General features: G+C 42.0%; 1 protein-coding gene across 1 annotated transcript; it reads left to right on the plus strand.

The window, feature by feature from the left end:
- Nucleotides 1-2,235: 2,235 nt before the first annotated feature.
- Nucleotides 2,236-15,868, plus strand: LOC134468759 (protein unc-93 homolog A-like). The gene is made up of 8 exons (XM_063222634.1): nt 2,236-2,322; nt 6,168-6,349; nt 12,861-13,090; nt 13,734-13,859; nt 13,977-14,188; nt 14,555-14,690; nt 15,149-15,280; nt 15,597-15,868. Exons 1-8 carry the CDS (start codon nt 2,236-2,238, stop codon nt 15,866-15,868), a joined length of 1,377 nt encoding a protein of 458 aa, XP_063078704.1.
- The last annotated feature ends 8,141 nt before the right edge of the window (nt 15,869-24,009 follow it).

A 24,009-nucleotide genomic window follows, 5' to 3' on the forward strand; every position in this document is an offset into this window, starting at 1 on the left:
TTTACATCTGTTAAATATCTGCTGTCAGATCAAATGTCCCAGATTTATAGCAGCCATCAATTTTAACAGTTTTGAGAATATCCCACAATGAATCAAGCATTGTACCTCCTGTCTTAGTATTGCAAATATTTGTGTTGGAATTCATGTCATTACATGTACTTAGCAACTGTCAACAACTGTCAATAATTATGATGATGGTGTCAGAAGTCATTGTGGTCAGGTGTACAATGTGTTTGATAAATGGGCAAAGGTACAGCACTGGTGTGGTTTGGAGATTTCAATGGCAACCAGTTGAATAAGGCTTCACAATCCCAACAGTCTAGGCCAGGCCACAATACCAGTTATTGGTGTGGGCTTAATTTTTCGGTGCTCCTGCATCGTAGAACCACTTCTGATTCGCTTTGTTCCTGTAGCAGTAACGATCCTGTTAACTTAAAGTCTTTTTCAATTCCTCAAATACCCTAGAGCAGCATTCTGAATTTGCTGCTCCTGTTTGCAGGCCTCTACGCTATTCTCTTTAAAGACCACAAGGAGGCAGCGTTCGGCAATTTCCGGCTGTGGGAGGCACTGGCCTTCTCTCTGTCCTTCGGCCTGTGCAACTCTATCCATGTGAGGGCCAAACTCTACCTGGTCCTGGGGGATCTACTGCTCTCAGTGGCAGGCATTGTGGGCATCGAAGTCATAGAGGCCAAAAAGAAACGGAAAAACACGGCGGCTCAGTGTCAGGCTGACACGGAAGAAGTACTGTAGTAGGTCGAGGAGTGAAGATGAGAAGCTCACTTGGTTCTGAGAGATCAGAAAAAAAAACTTTGGGTGTGGCCATTCAAAAGCACAGAGTCTCAAGCGCACAATTACAAAGACCTTTGGATAGTAAGCCTATGTTTACATATTGCATATGATTAAGTCCAACAAAATCTTCATTCTCTGTCCACTGTCAAGCTCATTGTCACCTGACCTCCTGACCTAAAGTCATTTTTAATTATCCTCCTTAAAGGGACAGTTTGGTCAATTTCAACATGCAGTTGTATTGCTCACGCTACCCTTGACTTGTCAGTACCTGGTGATGCCACATTTTTCGGCTCAGCCCTTTCCGAGATATGAGCAATTCTAATGGGGGCAGCGTTTGTTTACATTTTTAAAAAGTGAAACATAGGCCAACTCCAAATATTTTCCCAAAAGGTAATGCTGTTTGCTAGTTGTCTGCTGATGTTTTATAACCTTTTGGATGTTTTTGGAAATAAATAAAAATGTTTTTTTGAAATGTAAACAAAGAGCTGCCCCCATTACAATGACCAGGATCTCGGAAACGGCTGAAGAAGAAGAAAAAAAAATCTCAGGCACTGACAAGTCCAGGGTAGTGTGAGCATTACAACTGCATGTTGAAATTGACCAAACTGTCCCTTTAAGGATGTGGTAATAAGGCGTCCATATCGAAAGGGGTGACATAAGGATCTCCCACAGATCCTTAAAAGTATATTACAATGAAACAGGGCCATTGTAGCAAATTCTGGGACCAAGATACAAGCACCTCCAATGAACCCCTACCCATCCATACTATACGTATCTAGTATATACGTAGGCCTACTGTGTGGGCCCCGCACATGCAGTACGTTGGGCCCGGGTGGCTCAGTCCCACTTAACGCCCCTATTACGACGCCCCTGCAATGAAATGATCTTCTTCGGAGTTGCGACGGAATGTCATACTGCTGTCTTTGGTGAACTTTTGGACAATCGCCATGAACTTCTTATCTGTGCAAATGGAGGCACTACAACTTTAACAGCTACAAAAATCATGGCTTACACTTGTATAGTTTTGCAAACTTGCTACAACAGAGCACATATATTTCAAAGTGAGGCGATGACAATATTTTCTCAAATTTTGATGTATTTTGATGTTCCTTACTGCTTTATGTAGGCCAAAGGTGGCTGATTGTTAAAGTTCATTTGCAAGTTAAATGGCTTTTCCTTCACTTTTCTTGCACAAAAACATGTATTTTGGCAGAAATATGAATGTTGATCAGTCTGAGACTGTAAATGAACACGCTAAAAATGTATTTTCATCAGAATGAAGGACCTATCTTTACCTTTAGTCTTGACCAGGTGTGCAAAGGTTTGCCGATGCTGGATCTCTCTCACCTGCAGGCAGGGCAATAATTAACAGCTATAGAAAAGGAAGGCAATTAGTCACAATAGCTAAGGCAGACTAGCAAGTGAGGTCACTATATTTTGAGTAAAATGGGGAGCCATATGAAAAATGTATTGCTGGTTTCGTTTGGATTTTTACTCTTGTTCACGGCGACGGGGAGCCTGCTTAATCTACAGGTAAGGTTTTTAATTTGGCACGTCGGTGACAATATGAAGTGGGTGATAAGCCAAGTCCTCAACAAAAAGCAAATTGTGTAAAAGGTTGGAATTAAGATGGAGGCTGTGTGTAGTACTGTACTAGAAGCTCCAAAAACAGGAACTTACTGGGACAATGCAGACAAATTCAGTTAAGTCAAGTCAATTTTACTTATAAAGGACTTTAAAATACAATAGAGGTAGCTGACCAAAGTGCTGGACAAGTAAGTAGACGCCATAGCCAGTATTGCCAGGGGCTGCTTGGGATAGATGTCTGCGGGTAAAAACGGGAAAAATGGGCCATTATACGTTTTTTTCCCTGCAGTTTAATGCCCATATAAACCAACGCAATTTATTGAAATTGGGCGGAATTTAGCCAGACGTTTTTTGAGCAACACTGGTCACAGCTGACTGCAGCCACACACACAGGTGCCATCATGCACGCTTGCGTGTAGCTGTTGACCACATAGCAGTTTTGTGTGAAACCCAATTAAGACTAATTTAAATTGTGTCTTGCAAAGTCAACGTCATTATGGAATATCAACTGTAGAAACCATACAATATAGGCCTTAAATAGACATATAGATATACTGTATGTTGAGCTGAGAAATGCAATCAGAAGTGGACTGTTTGAACAATAGCTATATCAAAATTTCCAATGAAAAGTATTACTAGTCACTGGACTAGACAAAGCTTTATCCATTGCCTACTCTTCATTTTTTGGTGTTTTTATGGCAGGATAGTTGAGAAAGACAGGAAACAATTGGGGAGAGAGGGCCGGGGAAGGATCTGCAAATGACCTGGCCGGAATCGAATCCGGGTCACCGGCGTAGCACCGGCGTAGACGGTAGGGCCCAGGTTCTTCATTAACAGAAATGAATTAATGACTGATGTGCAGTAGGTTCAGGGAAGCCAATGGAAGGGGGACAAAGAGGTCAGTTGGGCCAGGACCAGGGAGATGCCCCCCAGAATTGAGCCCTCATCACATTTTGTGTTTAGGGTGAGGGGGAGCTTCAGAGGGCTTTGTCCTGGGTCTGACCAAAGTTCTCAGTGGCCCTGAGTAAGTTATGGTCAGGGCCGGTTCTGGCTTATTTGGCGCCCTAGGCGAGTTTGAGTTCTGGCGCCCCCCCCCCCTTTTTTTTTATACCTTACAGAACACAAGAGTAATACCGGTAGTAAGCTTAACTAAATAGCATCAAGAACAATAACTGTTTTGCATCAAATGGATTTCTGGTTCTTTTGGACAGCCGACCAACACATCAGATTGAGTCGCATGAAAGTACCTTCACTGTGTGGTGTCTTGGATGTAATGGTAGTGGTGCCCCCAACCCCAGATGAGAGGGAGGTTATCAATGTGTTTGAATTGTAAAATGGAATTGAAATGCCAGGAGAGTTGTACAGTACATTTGCATGTCAAATGCATGTGTAGACAATAGGCCTACCAAGGAGGTCTGCATTGATAGCCTATCTACACTACCTACAGCATCACAAAGCATGGCAGCATAACAATTTTAATAAGCTACACATTTGTGCTGTCTATGATTCCAAACCAATTTCATTTCTGTACTGGAAATAGTGGTGCATTTGTGAGTAGGAGAATGAGAAGGGGGCTATCTATGTGTTTGAACCGGAGGGACAGGGTGAGAGAAAGGGAGAAAAGCTGTCACGCTTTTGAATTTCATAATATACAAAATATAGTAAATAGCCTCACTTGTCTGCAATACTACATAACTCAGCATGAAAACATGCTGTGCATGGTTCTCTTACATGATTAATGTAGGCCTATATGTCATTCTGGTCTGGAAACAATGTTTTTTTTTAAGCTTACAACAAGCAGGTAATTCATTCAAGTGGATGGAAGGAGATATGGCAGCTAAACTTGTTTTAAACATGGCACCAGCCTTACTTTACATTGGTGGTCAACCTAAGCAAGTATTATGATGTCAGGTGGGTGTTAGTGATAGGCTACTAACAGCTACTTTACTGGATTTCATTGCTTGGTATACTTGGCTAATGTTAGCATGCTAACTAGCGATTTCTCAGATCAAAAGCAAAGCTCTTTTTCCCTCTAATTCCAAACAGTAGCCTCATAACTATTAGGCTTTACATTACCACAAACGGTTGCTGATTAAACCACATACTTCCAAAACACCCTCTGCAACTCCTGCATCATGCAATGACTGGTTTAATGAGAACATAATTCTCCACCCAGCAGGGCAGCATTGCTATTCGCGCTTGCCCTCTGTCTCTCGAATGAGTCTCCAAATTCAAAATAGATCGCACGCTGTCACTCGTCCCGCCCCCTTTCTCAGGACTGTCTGTTTATTGGTTCACAGACTTCCCAGAGACAGTTGAAAGCGATATTACTATTGGCTGAGGGGCGCTTTGCCGTGAGGAGCGCTTTCGCCACGCTTTGTTGATTGCGACTTCATAAAAAAAACCTCCATATCGCAAAATTACGCATGGGAGAGCGCAATTTCGCCGCTCCTTCTTCACATTGCGCTCTAGGCGACCGCCTAGCCGGCCTATGCTTATAACCGGCCCTGGTTATGGTTAACCTAACCCTGACAGAAAGAGCAGGTTGAATACAGATGAGGGCATGGGCCTAGCCTCCAACAATAGACATAGTATAATGATGAGCTGGAAAGGTGTTTCCAATGAAAGATACACTATACCAGGGATGTCAAATTCAGGCCCGCTGAGTCATTTTGTTTGGCCCGCGAGATCATTTCAAATGTGTATTATAGTTGGCCCCCCTACACATTAATGTATTTTAATATGACTTGAAAATGACATTTTGGGCGTCACATGCTCATACAAGCATCAGTGATGTCTTCCATTCATTTACAACAGACTGTGCAGGCACATTTGAACTACAATATCTGCTGGGATTGAGTGTGTAAGATTTAAGCATTTGAGTATTGTAAGCATGTGCGCGCATGCACAATTACAGTACTTTTTGAGTATTGAGTTTGGCCCACGACTTCGTCCCAGATTTAGATTTTGACCCACTGTGAATTTGAGTTTGACACCCCTGCACTATACCATGTGGCCTATCTGGTAAAATTATTACTAGTGTGGAGTTATCACGCTTGGAATCCTTAAAGGGACACTGTGTGAGATTTTTAGTTGTTTGTTTCCAGAATATATGCTGCCCATTCACTAATGTTACTTTTTTCATGAGTACTTACCACCACCATCAAATTCTAAGTATTCATTATGACTGGGAAAATTGCACTTTTCATACATGAAAAGGATGATCTTCTCCATGGTCCGCCATTTTGAATTTCCAAAAATAGCCATTTTTAGCTGCAAAAATGACTTGTACTTGGACCATACTAGAAAATATTTGTTCATTAGCCTACTTAGTAAACTTTCATGTAAAGATCAAATTTGGCAATAGGCAGCCCAGTCTCAATGAGCAGCATAGTTGCAGTACCATTTCCTGCACAGTGTCCCTTTAAACTTTAAATGAAATAGTGAATGGTCACGGCTCATCTGTTCAGAAGGTGCAGGATTCAGTAGAAATATCTGTACAAGAAAGGAGACAATGCGCACACTTCAAGTCTTTTTCGTGCATAGCTTCAGGTCTAGCACCAAAAGCTTGCAAGTCCAGTAAAACTTTGCACGAAAAAGACTTGAAGTGTGCGGATGGTCTCCTTTCTTGTACAAATCCTTAAACTCTCACACATACTCTTTATTTACCATAACACTGAAAGTGACTGGACTGCCAAAGCTTTTACATTCAGACTCTTCATTTACACACAGTGCTGTATATAATTGAATGGGTCATGTTCAATATGATGTCTGTTATCTAACACCCACAGAGTAGTTTGAATGCGGATGAGGGCATGGGACTGGCCTCCAACAGTGTGACATTCTCCTCCATCATCCTGTCCTCCATGTTCCTCACCCCCACCATCATCCGGTACTTGGGATGCAAGTGGACCATCTTCGTGGCCATGGGGTGCAATGTGGCCTACACCATAGGCAATTTTTACCCTAGCTGGTGAGTATTGTGAACTTTATTACAGGTTTTAGGCCCAATAGTGATACGACAACATCGACAGAAAGAGAGAAAAAAATGGAAAGAAACAAAGAAAAAAAGAAAAATAAAATAAAAGGAAAAACACCGCTGAAAAATGTATTTAAACATATTGTACTGTCAATCATGACAGTCTTTACACGCATCCATACCAATGTATCCACAATACGATATCTGGGCTTTTAAGCCTAGTAATACCACACGTACGCACGCACGCACGCACGCACGCACGCACGCACGCACACACGCACACATTAAACGTACATACCTGGCTTTGTGGTCCAGGAATGCCTTGAACACACTGAGGCTACCCTATGTGTTTTAGGTTACTGTACAGTACGAACATCTGCTTGACCATTGCCCAGATGCAGTGTGAGAGACTGCCTTTACTCCATGGCGAGATTATGTTTCGTCCATTGTCTACATTCAAACGTAATCCTGCCATGGAATAAAAAAAAATCATCAACGTTTTTGAGCATCGCAAGTCATACTGTTTGCTTGTGGCCCAGCACCTAGCATTTTACAGCTAAGTTGGCCACCTCGAAAGGAACTACCTAGCACCTTGCCTGGGTTCACTGGAATTATTATGATTTTTGATTGAGAATGAAATGCCTGAAGTTTTGAAGAAAAATGTATAATCTATTTATGTTTGGACGTTTTTATACCGTATTTCATATGAAAGTGCACAACATGACATTTCCAACGATGATTGTCGTATGTCTCTGACACCACCTTGACTGACAAATGTTAGGATACGGTAAACACTATGAACCCAATGATAATGAGGCCAACAGCAGACTCTCTGGTGTAGGGACCCCATGTGGGGTCACTTAGAATTGAAATGGGGTCGTGTAAAATGGCTAGGTGTGAAAAAAAAGAATACTGATAAATATTACTAATTATAACATCAATAAATGAAGGGTTCAAATGCAAAACCCCCTAACTCCATTTCTGAAGACCTGCACTTCTATATTTTAGAGAACCCAGTTGTTGGTTTGGTTTACATTCATGTACTTGATAATACATATAAATAGTTATATTACATAAATAAAATAAAAAACGTGCAATTTTGATAGCTTTGTATTAAATAAAAATGAATTAAGATTATTTTCTGAAATGGCACATGGGGGTTTTGCATCTGAACTCTTCAATATATTCGGATCAAAATGTCACATACATTCTTAGACTTTATTATAAATATCCATATGTTTAATAGCATATCTTGTGATTTTTTTTGGCTGCTATCAAAAACATGTATGGGGTCCCCAGAAATGTGGGATGTCAAAATGGGTTCCTGGGCCAAAAAAGGTTGGGAACCACTGCATAGCTGCACTGCATAGTTGCAACACATGTGAATGAGAGGAGATGGAGGCGTAGTGTGCAGTGGCATGTAGCATTGGGCAGATTTACATAACATAAATCATATAGCCTACAGCACATGCAGTTGACAAGTGAGCAGTCATTCATCCCAATGAGTAATCCTGTTGGAAAAACAACAATGATTTTGTTCCTCCAAGAAATCACAGCTGGGGTGCATTTCTGGAAATCCTGGTTGCTAACTATGTTAGCTACTTTGTTGGTTGCAATGCAATTTCCCACTGACAACTATCGAAATGCACCCCTGGTTTGTGGAGAGCCGAAATAATCCCAGAGGGACCCCTGCTCAACGTTATTTGGATGAACCCCAAGGTTTTGTAGAATGTTCCTCAGAGTATGGAACATCCTGGTATGGGATCTTTGACGAACCCCTCAACTGCCACTGTGCAGAACCCCTAGGGTTCCTTTAGGAATCTCTGGATACGGAAGCGTACCTATGTTCCCCGGGTCCTATGTTCCCCGGGTCCTATGTTCCCCTGTCTTTGTATGGGACCGGGGGACATAGGACCCTTTTTCTAAAAAAGGTTCTATGTTCCCTGCATTGTATGTTTCCGAGTTTTCAAATTGTGCCCTTCCCAAAACCATCCCTAAACCTAACCTGTCAGTAATGCAATGTTTCTGAGTTGTAAATTTGTGCCCTGATCACAAAACTATCCCTAAACCTAACCTGTCAGAGGTGCAACAACAACCTGCGCGTTGCCATGCAGCAGCGGACTACTTTGAAGCAGCGGGGAACATAGAACCCTGTTTTGAAAAAAAAAACGGGTCCTGAGTTTCCTGGTTGCGGGGAACATAGGGCCTGGGGAACATAGGACCCGGGGAACATATGACCCCTTGGATACTTCCCATGAACCAGCTAATGCCTCTTTCCACTGCCGTTTTTCTGGTAGGCCTACAGCTCGAAACAGCGCGACTCGGCTGACACTTTTTGCTCTTCAATTGAGCTGTGTTGTGCCCAATTAAAAAAACAAAAAGTGGCGGCCGAGTCGCGCTGTGTCGAGCTGTAGGCCTACCAGAAAACCAGCAGTGGAAAAGAGGCTTAAGAGTTCCTTTTTTCTTTTTTTTTTCACAGAGTACCAGATATTAAGAATGACTAATTATGAGTTGAGAACATGTGCAACACCTTTGCTTGTTTTTATAGGTTCATAAACGCTTCCACACACAGAGTTGAGTGAATTGTAAATTATCAATAGACAGATCTGATTACTGGAGAGAGACTAATAAACATCGGCAGTCATTACATGGTTAATAATCTTATCTAAGGTGATGAACTCATCATCCAAAGATCACTTACTGTATGGACTGCCAAGTCACCTGTGGTCCATATTGCAGAGGTAAATGATCTGCTTTCAGCATGATGTTTCTCAGGCTGTTTTTGTCAAACCTAAGAGTAAGAGTAAGAGTAACTTTATTAATCCCCAGGGGGGAATTAAGGGTAACAGCAGTTGCCTCGGGCAGTGTCCCAACATTACTAATACACTTTACATTGGGTAAGGATGTGGAGAAAAAAATTGCCATGACTCCACATTATGACAAGTTGCAACATCAAGGCATAGGACAAAAAAACTCAAATATGCAAAGCAAAGAGGGGGGTGGGGTGGGGTGGGAGGGGGGGGGGGGGTGGCGGTGGCAGAAAGTCATTGAAGGTTGGGGGAGGGGTGGGACCTGAGAAGTACTTTCTCCACTGTAGGCCAGATCTCAGAGGCCTTGGGCCTAGCCCACTGGGAGTCAAAACAACACCATGGGAAGGGGGGGATGCAGAGAAAATCCAAACACTGCTTGTTCTTCAGGGAAGATAATGGGCCTGCCACGACCTTGGTCGTGCAGCTGGGGCGGCTGGGGCGCCAATGAAGAAAGAATAATATTCAGTTGTTTGGGTTGAGCAGGCATTCCACAAATGTTCCATGCCTGCTCAAGCTTAGATGGTGGTCGATCTAATTAATTCATCCTCCCTGCAACTCTGTTGGCTTCGCTCCGAGGTGGATCCCATTTGGCAATTGCGAGCCACAAGTCCAAAAGTGTCCACTGTCCAGTCCCTTCACGGTTCATAACCACAAGTCCGAGCACCAGCAGCATTGCACCACCTTACCAATCATTCCGAGGCAGCCTGGAGGCTGTGAGTGCCCGCTGCGGTTTAAACAAATTTGATAGATCGGGCTCAAGAATAATCCAATCATCAAGAAGCCTGAAATGTATGTATGTCCTCCCTGGCCATCGGTGACTGGCAAATGACACGCCACGCCAAAGTGTCCATCACGTCTCCTGTCACCGTGGTCCCGTCTGGACAGCTGAGCTCTCCCGGACCTGGTCCCTTTCAGCCGCAAACTCAGACCTATGACTCAACATTTTCTGCCCCTCGAACGTGAACCGTACTGAGACCTGTATTGACGTGGTCTCAGTGCGGTGGGCTGACAAGTTACACTTATGACTAGGTGTAATCGCTTAAGGAGAGCTCTAGGGGGCCGGGTGTGATCAAAAAGAGGACTGACACACCATAAAAGCCTAATGGGACTAGCCGGTTCTTTTTGTAATACATTCACAATATGAACAAAAACAGAACTAAGTCCTTTTGCTGTCTGTTCACATTTTCACTTTCAGTTGCCCTCTAGAAAGAGGTGCAGGTGCCTCTGCTCCCGTACCACCAGGCTGGAAAAGAGCTTCACACCAAGCAATCAGGATGCTGAACACTTAACCCGCCCTCCCATCACTGATACCCCCTCAACACTGTATTGTGATTGCACATTCTACTTGCACTAGCTCAAATAACAAACACATGTTGCTGCTTCATGCCTGTTACTTGAATGACTTTACTGGAAAACTAGCTACCAACTAGTTGTAAATATTGCATATTACAAATTGCTTACTTATATTTAGTATTATTTCACAATGCTACTATAACTATGTCATAATTGTCACAATAGGACATAATTGAAAATGCACCACACAACCTCTTTTTAATATATGTTCTATGTACGTCTGCTGTTGCCCAGTGTTGTATGTCTGTATGGGTATTGTATAGGTACTCTAGTTGCAATGTACAGTGCCCTCCATTATTATTGGCACCCCTGGTTGAGATGTGTTTTTTAGCTTCCAATTATTTTATTTTTTTTCTAAATAATATGGGACCTTAATGGAAAAAAGGAGAAAAATCCAACCTTCAATACAAGTGCATTTATTCAGTGGGGAAAAAATCCCACATAAAGAAATCATTATTTGACATCAAATAATGTGTGTCACAATTATTAGCACCCCTGGTGTTAATATTTTGTACAACCCCCTTTTGCCAACAAAACAGCACCTAATCTTCTCCTATAATGTTTCACAAGATGGGAAAAGACAGAAAGAGGGATCTTCAGCCATTCCTCTTTGCAGAATCTCTCTAAATCATCCAGAGACCTGGGTCCTCTCCTCTGTACTCTCCTCTTCAGCTCACCCCACAGGTTCTCAATGGGGTTGAGGTCAGGGGACTGAGATGGCCATGGGAGGAGCTTGATTTTGTGTCTGGTGAACCATTTCTGTGTAGATTTGGCCATATGTTTAGGGTCATTGTCTTGCTGAAAGACCCAGTGACGACCCAGCTTCAGCTTTCGGGCAGAGGGCAACAGATTTTGATTTAAAATGTCCTGGTATTTCAAAGCATTCATGATGCCATGCACCCTAACAAGGTTCCCAGGGCCTTTGGAAGCGAAACAGCCCCACAGCATCACTGACCCACCCCCATACTTCACAGTGGGTATGAGGTGCTTTTCAGCATGCGCATCTTTCGTGGTACGCCAGACCCACTTAGAGTGTTTGTTGCCAAAAAGCTCAATCTTGGTCTCATCTGACCAAAGCACACGGTCCCAGTTGAAGCCCCAATACCGCTTGGCGAACTCCAGACACTTGCGTTTATGATTGTGAGTGAGGAAAGGTTTTCTCCGTGCATGCCTCCCAAACAGCTTGTTGGCGTGTAGACAGCGCCTGATGGTTGATTTGGAGACTTTGTGACCCCAGGATGCTACCATTTGTTGTAATTCTGTAACAGTGAGCTTTGGAGATCTTTTGATTTCTCTTACCATCCTCCTCACTGTGCGTGGTGGCAAAATAAACTTGGGTCCTCGTCCAGGCTTGTTTACCACTGTTCCAGTTGTTTTGAACTTCTTAATTATTCCTCTCACAGTGGATATGGGCAGCTGCAGTTCAGTGGCAATCTTCTTGTAGCCTCTGCCTGACCTGTGAAGGTCGACGCACATCTGCCTCACTTGTATGCTGTGTTCCTTTGTCTTCCCCATGTTTAAGAGTGGATAAGAGAAATGGCCTCGGTGTCACGTCATATTTATACCCCAGGGAAACAGGAAGTGATGAATTATCAATTAAATGTTCCTACATACTCTGGTAAACTTTGTAAACTACTGTAGAAATGACAGAAATGCTTCAATTATATTTATTTCCTGGGAATTGTTAAGGGTGCCAATAATTGTGGAACAGGTGATTTAATGAAAAATAATTATTTTTTAGTCAGGGATTTTTTTATTTTCTTCCAATTCATTTGAGTTGAAGGCTACATTTTCCTACAATTTTCAGTGTGACAGTATTCTTCTGCAATCAACACTGAATTTATTTTAAGGCTTTTAACACATCTCAACCAGGGGTGCCAATAATTATGGAGGGCACTGTATGTGTACTGTCTATGTCTAATTGTCTATGTCCACTCCTAAAGTCTGTCTATGTCTGTGTGGGAAAGTAAGAAATGTAATTTTAATTCTTTGCATGGCCAGCGCTTGTAAAGAAATTGACAATAAAGCCGACTTGACTGGACTAGACATTTTGGTCCACTTACTGCAAAGAGGACTGAGTTTGGTTGGTTAAGTTGGCTAGTTGATGAATATGGTAATTAGATTGCTTCAAGTGGGTACAGAAAATGGTAAAATCAGAATACTAACCTTTCTCAACAGTCCATCGAGATGCCATACTTTGTTTTTTACCAGGGTGATCATCTATTGGAGGAATCTCCGCTGTGGTCAACCACCACCACATACATCTTCAGTGAAGGCCAAGGCATGACTAAACTTCTCCTCCTCCTCCTTCTTCTCCTGTTCCACTTCTTCTTCTTTCCCAGGGCGACGCTTATGCCTGCCTCCGTCATCATTGGGCTTGGTGAGTCTCCGCTATGGTCAGCCACCAGCACCTACCTAACCATCAGTGGAGGCCTGCAGGCGGTCCAGGACAACAGGAAGAGCCAGGACATCATCAACCAGTACTTTGGCACCCTCTACCTCCTCTACCAATCCTCGGCGGTGTGGGGAAACCTGCTGTCCTCACTCGTGTTTGGGCAGGAACCCACCTCTGGTGAGAGTGGCATACATTTGAAGGCATATCCCACAATCTAGGGTAAGGAAGAACCGCGCACAAAAGAGCTCCCTTTTAATACATTTTAATCCCTTCCTTGGACTATGGAGCACTCTCAGAAATAAAGGTACAGAACTCATCACTGTGGCAGTAAGCTCAAGGGGAGTACCATCGCGTCGCTTGATTGGTACCCCGAAAAAGAGATGCGTTCAGTTTCTGTCACCTCTTTTTTGAGGCATACCACCCAAGCGACACAATGGTACTTCCCTTGAGGGTACTGCCACAGCGACGAGTTCTGTTCCTTTATTTCTGAGAGTGTGGCGCGGAACATCATGGAAATAAAAATGGATTAAATGGGATCTTATTGGTGCGTGGTTCTTCCTTACCCCACATGAACTTTACATTTTGACCATGCACCCGGCCAAAAGAAAATGGATTGCCGGTTCAATCCTCACCCTTACCATTCACTTTCTCCCTCCATGGCTGCGATGTCCTTGAGCAAGGCACCTAACCTAACCATTGCTCCAGGTACTGTAACCAATACCCTGTAGGCCTAAGATCTGTAAGTCGCTTTGGATAAAAGAGTCCGCTTGCTAAGTGTAATATAATGTATTGTAATGTTGTTAAATGAACCTGTTTCTAGTGAATATCACTGATGGTGATCTCCTCCTCTGTGGCGTGCACAGCTGTGGAGCTCCTGAAGTGAGCCTGGGGAACTCTACGCGACCGGACGACAGGCTGGTGTACACCCTGCTGGGCTGCTACGTTGGTAGGCCACATCAGACTGGCATCATGCATACATCAAAGGCATCTGTATCCCACGCCAGAGCAATAACTCCCTTTGTTAAATAAATAAACTTAAAAGTTGAAACCTTTGTTTTTGCAGGTGTAGGAGTACTGGCAATGTTACTGGTCGCCATATTCCTGGATAATATTGACAAGAGGACAGATCCAGAAGAGAAGAGTGAGGCAGAGTCATTCTCTAGCACTTTCTTAGCCACCTTCAGACAACTCAGAGACAAGCGGCAAGTTCTCCTCATACCAGTGACGTCATACATCGGACTGGAACTGGGCTTTCTAAACGGCGATTATACAAAGGTGCACATACGTAACATAGAGAAGCATAACACATGTTTTCTTTGTAAATACTAAGGGTGTCAATCTGTTGGTATGGGGATTGGCCGACAGTAATTTATTTTCAAAGCTCTACACTGAATTGTGTGTGTGTGTGTGTGTGTGTGTGTGTGTGTGAGAGAGAGAGATAGAGAGAGAGAGAGAGAGAGAGAGAGAGAGAGAGAGAGAGAGAGAGAGAGAGAGAGAGAGAGAGAGAGAGAGAGAGTACACGCGTGCATGTGTTTGTGTGGACTTGTGTTTGGTGAATTTATGGACTAAGTGCTTTTTAAATGTTTTTTTTTGTGGCTGCTATATGGTTATGTGATACTGATTCTGTTTGTCTCTCTTCAGGATTATGTAACATGTGCCTTGGGAATTCACTTTGTTGGCTATGTCATGATCTGCTTTGGCGTCACCAGTTCCTTGTTCTCCTATGTGTTTGGGAGGCTGTCACGCTACAGTGGCAGAGCGGCACTTTTCATTTTAGGTAAGGAGCAAACAGCAAAGGCCTCAGAGGTCTTCAGTATCATGCCACAGTTGCAGTTGTGCACAGTAACAGATCCATTTAGGCTAACACAGGTGTGCCTGGACATGAGTAATCTTCTTCTTCTTCTTCTTCTTCTTCTTCTTCTTCTTCTTCTTCTTCTTCTTCTTCTTCTTCTTCTTCTTCTCCTCCTTCCTCTTCTTCTTCACCTCCTCCTTGTCTTCCTCTTTTTCATCATCTCTCTCTTCCTCCTCCTCCTCCTCCTCCTCCTCCCCCTTCTTCTTCTTCTTCTTCTTCTTCTTCTTCATCATCCACCTCATCGTCTCTCTCTTCCTCCTCCTCGTCCTCCTCCTCGTCCTCGTCCTCCTCCCCTTTCTTCTTCTTCTTCTTCTTCTTCTTCTTCTTCTTCTTCTTCTTCTTCTTCTTCTTCTTCTTCTTCTTCTTCTTCCTCCTCTCCACAGCTGCAGTCACACAGCTCAGCTGCATCCTGGTTCTTCTGCTCTGGAGGCCCCATCCAGACCAGCTGCCCGTCTTCTTTGTGCTCACCGCTCTGTGGGGCATGGCAGACGCAGTGTGGCAAACACAAACCAACGGTAGGCTGTGTGATAAAAACAGAACTCTGTAGAACTGATGACAATCAATGATGTAGTGAAAACTAGTTAATTGAATAATTCCCAAAATTGCTTTAGGTGTCCCCATTAGTGCATAGTTCTCACAATGTGCCATAGTGATATCACCACTCTAAAGAAATGTACCATAAATGTTTTAGGCATTTAAACCTGTAAAGTCGGTAGTTAGGATGTTAGACATTCGATCATTTTCTTGCCATTGAAGTGTCCCTATTCCCCAACTTTGGCCAACAATATATTTCATAGTTAATTCATTTCATTTCATTTCATTTCATATCAGCTCTCTATGGAGTGCTCTTCCACAGCCACAAAGAGGCAGCGTTTGCAAACTACCGTCTTTGGGAGTCGGTGGGCTATGTGATTGCCTTCGCCTGCAGTTCTTTCCTCTGCGTGGACGTGAAGCTGTATATGCTTCTGGCTGTTCTGCTGCTGTCTGTGTCTCTGTGCTGTGTGGTAGAGTATCAGGAACACAGACACCCTACACCAGCAGTGGAGGATTGCAAGTCTGTGGTGTCTGATGAAAAAACAACTGTTGAATCAAATGCACTGTAAGACATACGTATAGCCAGACCAGGAATTTATCACTTACAGGATATAAGATTTTTTAAATTATTATTTGTTTGTGTTCTTGAAGCGTATTTTCCTTATGAATTGTTTTACCTTTATTATTTATTTGTTTTATCTTCATCATTTATTTGCATGAGGGACGATTTAGTTTCAAATTCAGGAGGATCTGGTGTTGTATTTCTTCAATTACATTTATGAGAAATGTAATCCAGTGAAGGCTGATGCCCATTGCCCAATCTAACTTCAGCTAGATCTTATCTGTACTCTTAAATTACATTTGTGAAACAATGTATGAGACAAAGAAACAATGTCCCGTGAAGACTGATTTTAACAACACAAGAGTATGAATGTCTTAAACTTAGACTTAGCCTTAGACTTAACTTTATGAATCCCCAAGGGGAAATTAAGGGTAACAGCTGCCACCAGTGTGGCACCCCAACAAAGTTCAGTACAGTACAATGAAACATATCCAAGGCGCTCTTCTTCTTGGTTAAAAAGCTTTTAATAAACTTAGCTAGTTCATGGTGGAACTGTTAAAAATTGCCAACATGTTTCGGCCGACAATGGCCTTCTTCAGGCCTGTAAAACATTTCAAATCTCCCCCCACTTCCCTATATGCATGTGAACGTCATCATGTTCTGGTGCACGTCGCGCAGGTCTCCAGGCCGTGCGCGTCTGTGAACGTGCGCGCCATCTGGTTCCTCCCGTCCCTGCTCGCACAGGTGCCCAAAACAAATATGGTTGACACCTGCTGTCCTTACACCTTATTCAAGAAAACAGAGAGAATCATAAACCATTCTTAAAAAAACATCACCACTTCATACTGTAGTACATTAATAATATCAGAGAAATGAAATCATATCGATATTATCATTTAAACCCGGATATTGCATGGCATTTAAACTCTGTATCCATCTGCTCTCTTTTTGGTTAAGAAGTCTTTGTCTGCCCCCTCTTCTTGTATTCAAGGGGATGTGATCAATGCCTATTGCTGTGAAAGTGGCAGATGCATTTGTATGTGCTTCTGTAAATGTACAATACAGTACATTAGCGTAACACATTGGGTAAGAATGAGGAGAAAAAAAGATATCCATGGCTCCACATTGCAAAGATTATAACATCAAGGCATAGATTTAAAAGCTCATATAGCATAGGGCTAAGCAGAAGACAAGACATCATATCGTATGAACCGGGGGAGGGGCGGTAGCAGTTAGAACAGAGGACACGTTGAAGGTACTGGGTAGCTTATCCCCTCAATCTTGCACTGGCCCCCAGCAAAAGAAAAACAACTCCAGGGGCCTCATTTATAAAACTTTGCGGAAGAAATGCGCCAAAAGATGGCGCACGCACGAAACTCAGGATGTGCGTGCGCAAGAAAATATTCAGATTTATAAAGCATGGCGCACGCACGTTCCACGTCGATTTCCCTTTATAAATCCCAACAGACTCTGAAGTTGCGGCAAATGTGCGCACCTGTGGACACACCCATAATTATCTATGAATATTCAGTGAAACGCCCAAAATGAATATTTATATCTGTGGACGGCGTGCGGAAAGCAGACGAGATAGCCTATTTACCACATGTGGAGCAAACAGTTTTATTAGATAGGCCTAGAGAACGTTGGGCAAAGTGGAGCGGTTAAGTTTGGGAAATCGTAGCCTACAAAAAGAATCCCTCGAATTGCAGCATGTGGATGGTTGTTCGCAAAAATCACGCTATACCAGAAGTAAAAAATAAATAAAATAAGGATGGCATGGACATGAACCTGCCAAGTCATGGACATGTAGTATTAATTGAGTTGTGAACAAAGGGGAAAATAGCTGCGTCAAGGAAACATCTCACATGGCGTGTCCCCATGTGAAATTCACCGGTAGAAAATCTATTCGCTGTCTCATCGCACCTCATATGCACCGGGTTTAAACTTTTTTCAACAATTGCCGTTGGTCACTGCGCGCAGCTGTCTGCTTTCAGTTCAAAGCGACGCCCCAACTGTCTATCGACATATCCACAGACAGCATGACATATGGGCATTTTCTAGTCTGTATTTATTAAATGTGTGTATTATAAACGTGCATTATCAGTGTATAAGGCCAGCTGTCAAATGCACACCTCTGCTTCTTTGATGACGAATAACCGCATGGAAAAGAAATGACATGCAACAAGAGAAACGAAGCTGTCCATTAGTATGGCACTTGGCTGTATGCTTGCTGAGAAAATCAACCATTACAGATGCACTTGGGACTCGAGCAGATGATTCTGCAACTGGCTTAAATGTTGACGTAATTCCTTGCAGACTCGGAACACTTTATAGCCTACCGATACGATTATAGCCCGATACTGGAAAGGTCCGTGGTTATTGTTAATAAAATGTAGGGTATTTCCAAATGTAACGTAGGCCTATCCTAAACGTACAATTTGAAGCGTCTATTACATGCATGTGGCTATGGATAGGCCAGGTAGGCCTACTTATTATTTTCCACCATTACCAAACAACAAACAACCACATTTCGATGCGAACTGGATTAACTAATGTTAAAGTGGCTATCGTGACACGTGACCTTTGATTTTTTCTTCAACCAATTTCGGGTCGTTCTTCCAGCTACCTCCCGAGGTCGCGCTTTCCGCGTTTGGTCTTTTGTTTAGTGCCTACGCATGGGTCAAACTTTGCGTGGAGCTGCGCATGTTTACCGCCAAGTTCTTTTTCTATAAATACCAAACCTTGCGGTGAACTTGGCGTGCGCAGTCTTTTGTGCGTACGCACCCGTTATAAATGAGGCCCCAGGTGTCCATGGGCATTTGTACACCGTAAACCCCAACATGTTCCACTAACTCAAAACTTTTGTGGAAACTTGTTCCCATTAAAGTTTTAGTTTTGTGACAAAATGTTTTACGTAAATACTACATACATTCATGCATATGAAGGACACAAAATCTTTAAGAAGATGATCAAAAACTTTGAAATGACTGAAAAGATTGAAAACATTAATTCCATAATTAGATTTTTAGTTTTTAGCAGCCCAAGTCAAGTATGTACTCCAAACTCTAAAATGCACAGAAACAAAGGTTTACACAAAAGATTTGAGTTGAAAACTAAAACGTTTACGTAAGTCTTACATAAAATCAGACATGTTATGTGAAAACAAATGTTATGAGAAAAAAAAAAATCTTGAATGTTTTAGTAGCTGCTACTCAAAGATCGAACATGCTCCATTGACATAAATATTTCGAGAATGATGCAAAAATCAATGCAATTAGTACTTAGTAGAGAGTTACAATTTTAAAGTAAACAAGCACAGCATTTTTTAGCTATATTGGCTCTAAGTTTTTGATTTCAAAATTAAAAGTTTTATGTTTTCCCATTTTACAGCCCAAAAAAAATCTTGGTTGGTTTATTGATTGGTTGGTTTATACTAATGCACTAGGCTACCACCCCTCTGTTTAAACCAAATATAACATGAGCTTTAATTCCATAAACGTGAACAATGCTTTATATCAAGGTTTTTTTTGTTTTGTTCCATGTGGTTGACAAACAAAAACAGTAGACAATCATACAATACACAACAATCTGTTCAAAAATTTAGACCCAGTCTATACAGTCAACAGTCAATACATGACGAAGAATCAACCTCAACACATTAGGCAATTTAGTCATTTATTTGTTGTCCATTTCTGAATCTTTTATTAGGAGTTGGTGGAGATCCATATCTTTTATTAGGAGTTGGTGGAGATCCATATAGCCTAACTTACAATAACATTTCTCCCAAAATAGTGTCAGACTTCACAACACAGTCAGTTGTTTATTCTTTGGAGTGTTGAGTAGAGCTGATGGATCATAGAGTTCTGGTGGTCCCATATCGACTGCCTGTGGAGCATAAATAGCCTAATAAGTTTAAGGCTTTCATGAGGACTTGTTGGATTAGGCCCCTACAGCATGGTCACTAGGTTACACTGGTTTATACAGAAGTTCAATGTGCAATAGGCTATGCCATCATGATAATGCAGCGCATCACTTGCAAATACACTGCAGATGTATGATACAAGAAAAAGATTTGTATGAAAGGCCTACACAGTGCTAGCCTAACTAGCAGTAGCTAACATTCTAAGCTAAATTGCTAACATAACATACACACAGTGTAGCATCAAGAGCACCTAAGGTCACACACAGCAACATAGTAAACTACTACACATACACACAAACACACTTTTATGGGTCTTTTCTTACCTTGAGGTGAGGTTGATAGACACATTTTTCCATGGTTTCCGTGGTTTGATGGCCACATGGTGTTGAGTAAATCTATCCCCCATTGACAGATTCACCATTTTTAGAGAAGTTTGTATTTTATGTTACATTTTAATAAAATAGGGTTTCTATGGTTCTGACATGAATGGGTTCTTCTTTACACAAAGCAGAAGCTGGTAAACAATAAAAAAAACAACTAAAACAACCAAAAAAGTGAGTGACCCAGCCTTAGGATTCGAACTCTCAACCTCAAGATAAGGACATGCCAATATGGCTACATGCAGAGGACTATCCCTTACACCACTCAACTGCAGGTTTTATATTTGTAGAAAGTTAGCCCTGTTTGTTAGAAAATATTGGACTTAATCATAATTAACAGTCAAATGTGTTTCACACATACTTTCCACTTAAAATCCGGCCAACTGACATCATACCAAAACAATAATGATTGAATGTGATTTTTTTTTTAACATCCCGTGCTGGGAATTGAACTTGAAACCATCATGTTTCAAGGCCAACTGCTTAACTGTTAGTCCATGACTGCCCAAGACCAACGTGCTGACATCCATATAGTCTCATATGTCAGATATAGTTCCAATTGACATGATTTAAAGAATTTGTGACTTTCACAGTTTCACGAAAAATAAACAATAAATATCTACTTGAGTGTTTTTTTTCAAACCTGCAATCCTCTGATCTTGTGGCCATTCCCCTATCCAGACCACAGCAGCTCAAACATTGTCTTGCTTTACCTAAGCATTTTTCTTTTGTAATTTCGCTCGAAATTAAATGTGAAAAACATTGCTAATGAAAGTTGGAGTCATGGGTCTGGTGGCCATCTTAACATTTTCATACCGTGTTCCAGGAAGTATGAAAGTAAGTAAGGTTATCTCCATGTTGGGGATTGAACTTGCAACCTTTGAGGTTGAAGACCAGCTGTTTAACCACTACTCCATGGTCGCCTCAGCTGCTGTCATGACATCTAACCACTCATATGCCAGATAGAGTTCCAATTTACAAACTCAAAGACATTGAGTTAGGATGTCAGTTGTACTTAAAAACACAATGCCAACCAGAGTTAATTTATTGGTACCTGAAAACCTGTTGAGAACACCTAAAATGTGTATGTCATCTGGACATTTTTGCAATATTGAGTTCTACAGCGTAAACTTTTCTAGTTCATAGTACTGTTGGGGAATACAGTGTAGGCAGTCAGAGAGTCCAGACATGGCTTGTCCTCCAAGGGGAGATAAATGGGTCCTGACCGAGGTCAGGTCGCTACAGCAGGGCACCAAAGAAAGATAAGATTTTTTTGTTTTGGGTATCAGACATTCCTTTTCTAGTCTGCCGGGATTCTCATGTGACTGGCCACACGTATCACATACAGTTGAAGTTCAAGCAACCTAGCTTCCAAGCCGATCGATTCCATTTTGCGATTATAAGCAACAACTCCATCTATGCGGCGATCAATAGCTTCAAGGTGGCGTTGTCCGGCCACAAGCCCTTCCATCAGTTTGTCCATCGTAAGGTGACCAGCCACAGACACGACACGCCATTTTGCCCACGAGTCTATCACGTAGCCAGCCGCCGATGATGGCCCATCTGCACAGTTGGGCTCCCCCGAACCCACTTTAATCTTCGAAAAGATGGTGTCAATTGCATTCATAGACCAGTTGACCAAAAACATGTTGAATTCTGTTCAGGAGAAAAAGACAGCGTTTCTTGCAGGACCAAAAAACATTTTATTTTATTGTAATCATAATTAATAAGGTAAAACATGGAAGAAACGTTTAAAAGCATTTACAATATGCTTTCAATTGTAGATGTCATCTGTAGTCTTCGTTCGCTGTATGTGTGTTGGAGCTCACTCCTACTGTTATCTGTGTTGTGAATGTGTATATCTTGCTATATACATTCAGCTGCAATAAAACATGACTTCTCATGAAAAAGGCAAACAACGGTGTAATAAATGACACTCGGTGGGTATTTCATAGTAACACCCCTTTTGTGTCAAATGATAAAGATTTTTTCAAAAAGTGTGAAACAAGAGAAACAATAATAATTCAAGTAGCCTAACAAGAATTGACCATTTCAGAACCCCCCCACCAAAAAATAAATAAATAAATAAATAAAATAAAAGAAGTGGAAGACAACATGTCATCTCAATCCATCAATTTCTGATATAAGTGACTAAATGAAACTTGAAATGGTCTCAAGATGGATGAAAATGAACAATATGATCAAAGCTTCAATGAAGCTGACCTGTCAGAACCGACCCTTCATGGATTCTCATGCTGATAAAAACAACTTTATGACAGTTCTCACCAGAAAGTGGACATTGCACGCCAAACGCCAAGGTGTGAGTGACATGGAGGAAATAATAGCAACATTGTTTGCTCTTTGTCACAGACACCAGTGATAGGATAACACAAGACAAACAGGGCAAGAATGTTTAATGGCAACATGGCCAGTACATGATACCTGTTATGACAAGAAAGTTAGTTAAGTGTGCAGCGTGGGCAGAGTGTCTAGAGAGGGGACAGTTGCTTTGGCAATTGCAACTCAACCTTTGACATGGAGAGAATGCGGCAGAAGAAAGCTTGTCTCTGTAGCCTATTCAACAATTGTGCTATTCAACACGTGATTGCAGAACGCTCTGTCTAACTGCCAGCCTATGACTATTGACCCGGATGTTACTTATTAATTGGATTATCTATCAGAGGCTCACAAATACTGATAGGAAGTTGGTGTGATTCCTTTTTACAACGTGTAGGGGAAAGGGAGCCTTCAATATTTTTCCTTGAAACAACCTGCATGCAACAGCTACCATACAGTAGAGATCTACAGTATAGTACAGTTCATTTCCTTTCCGAGATCATGGGGGGGAACTTGAAAAATGTCATTGTTATTGCTATTGGATTTTCCTGCGCTTTCACAGCTACAGGGAGTCTACAAAGCCTACAGGTAAGAGATATGCTATGATTAGTTTGTATTGATAAGTATTGATTGGCTTGGGTGCATCTTTGACCTAACCCGTAGCCTGTAGTGGGGTCGCCGGCAGGCCAATTTACTATTTGCTAAAAGTACTCAACTACATTATAACATTGCTATGACGTTACTGACAGCCTTAAGTAACAGATTAGGACATAGCCACTACAATTTTGGTGACATGCAATAAGTATAACAGGCTCTGCGCTAAGGGGTTAAGACACAGCGTTACCAGAGTGGCAATGACCAAGTCATAGTGCATTGCTAAGGGCCCTGCAGTGTTATGTCATAGTCATGGAGTACTATGGTAGTCAGCTTTCGATTACTATTCCAGCACTCCACTGGTGGAACGGCATGCATTATGGGGCTATATGAATTGCTTGTCTGGGATACTTGCAGAGATAATAGACACTTACATAACAGGCATCTACTCTCATACTGTAGTATGCGTTTTGTCCACAATATTGAAACCATTATCAGGAGCTGGTCCAATTTAACACGAGTTAGGATTTCTGGACTCAATGAAATGTGCACTGCAAACACAACATTATAAGTCATGCTTTATGTTAGTGGTGGGTGTCAAACTCCAATCCGCAGTGGGCCAAAATCAAAATGTGGGATGATGTCTCGGGCTAAACTCAGTATTTATATATACAGGGGTTGGACAAAATAACTGAGACACCTGTCATTTTCGTGTGGGAAGTTTCACTGCTCAAGTGGTGGACCAGTCTGACCAATCTTCATTAATTGCACATTGCACCAGTAAAGTGAAGTGTGAAGGTTCAATTAGCAGGGTAAGAGCACAGTTATGCTCAAATTTTTTCAATGCACACGCCACACACACATTATGGGTGACATATCCAAGTTCAAAAAGGAGAAATTCTTGGTGCGCGTGTA

The sequence above is a fragment of the Engraulis encrasicolus genome, chromosome 18 (genome assembly GCF_034702125.1).
Source record: "Engraulis encrasicolus isolate BLACKSEA-1 chromosome 18, IST_EnEncr_1.0, whole genome shotgun sequence".
Lineage (NCBI taxonomy): Eukaryota > Metazoa > Chordata > Actinopteri > Clupeiformes > Engraulidae > Engraulis > Engraulis encrasicolus.

Excerpts from the sequence above, each read along its gene's own strand:
- LOC134468759 (XM_063222634.1), top strand. The coding sequence starts at position 2,236 with ATGGGGAGCCATATGAAAAATGTATTGCTGGTTTCGTTTGGATTTTTA. Across the intron at positions 13,091-13,733 it reads TGGGCAGGAACCCACCTCTG|TGAATATCACTGATGGTGAT; the intron begins GTGAGAGTGGCA and ends ACCTGTTTCTAG. Across the intron at positions 14,189-14,554 it reads TAAACGGCGATTATACAAAG|GATTATGTAACATGTGCCTT; the intron begins GTGCACATACGT and ends GTCTCTCTTCAG.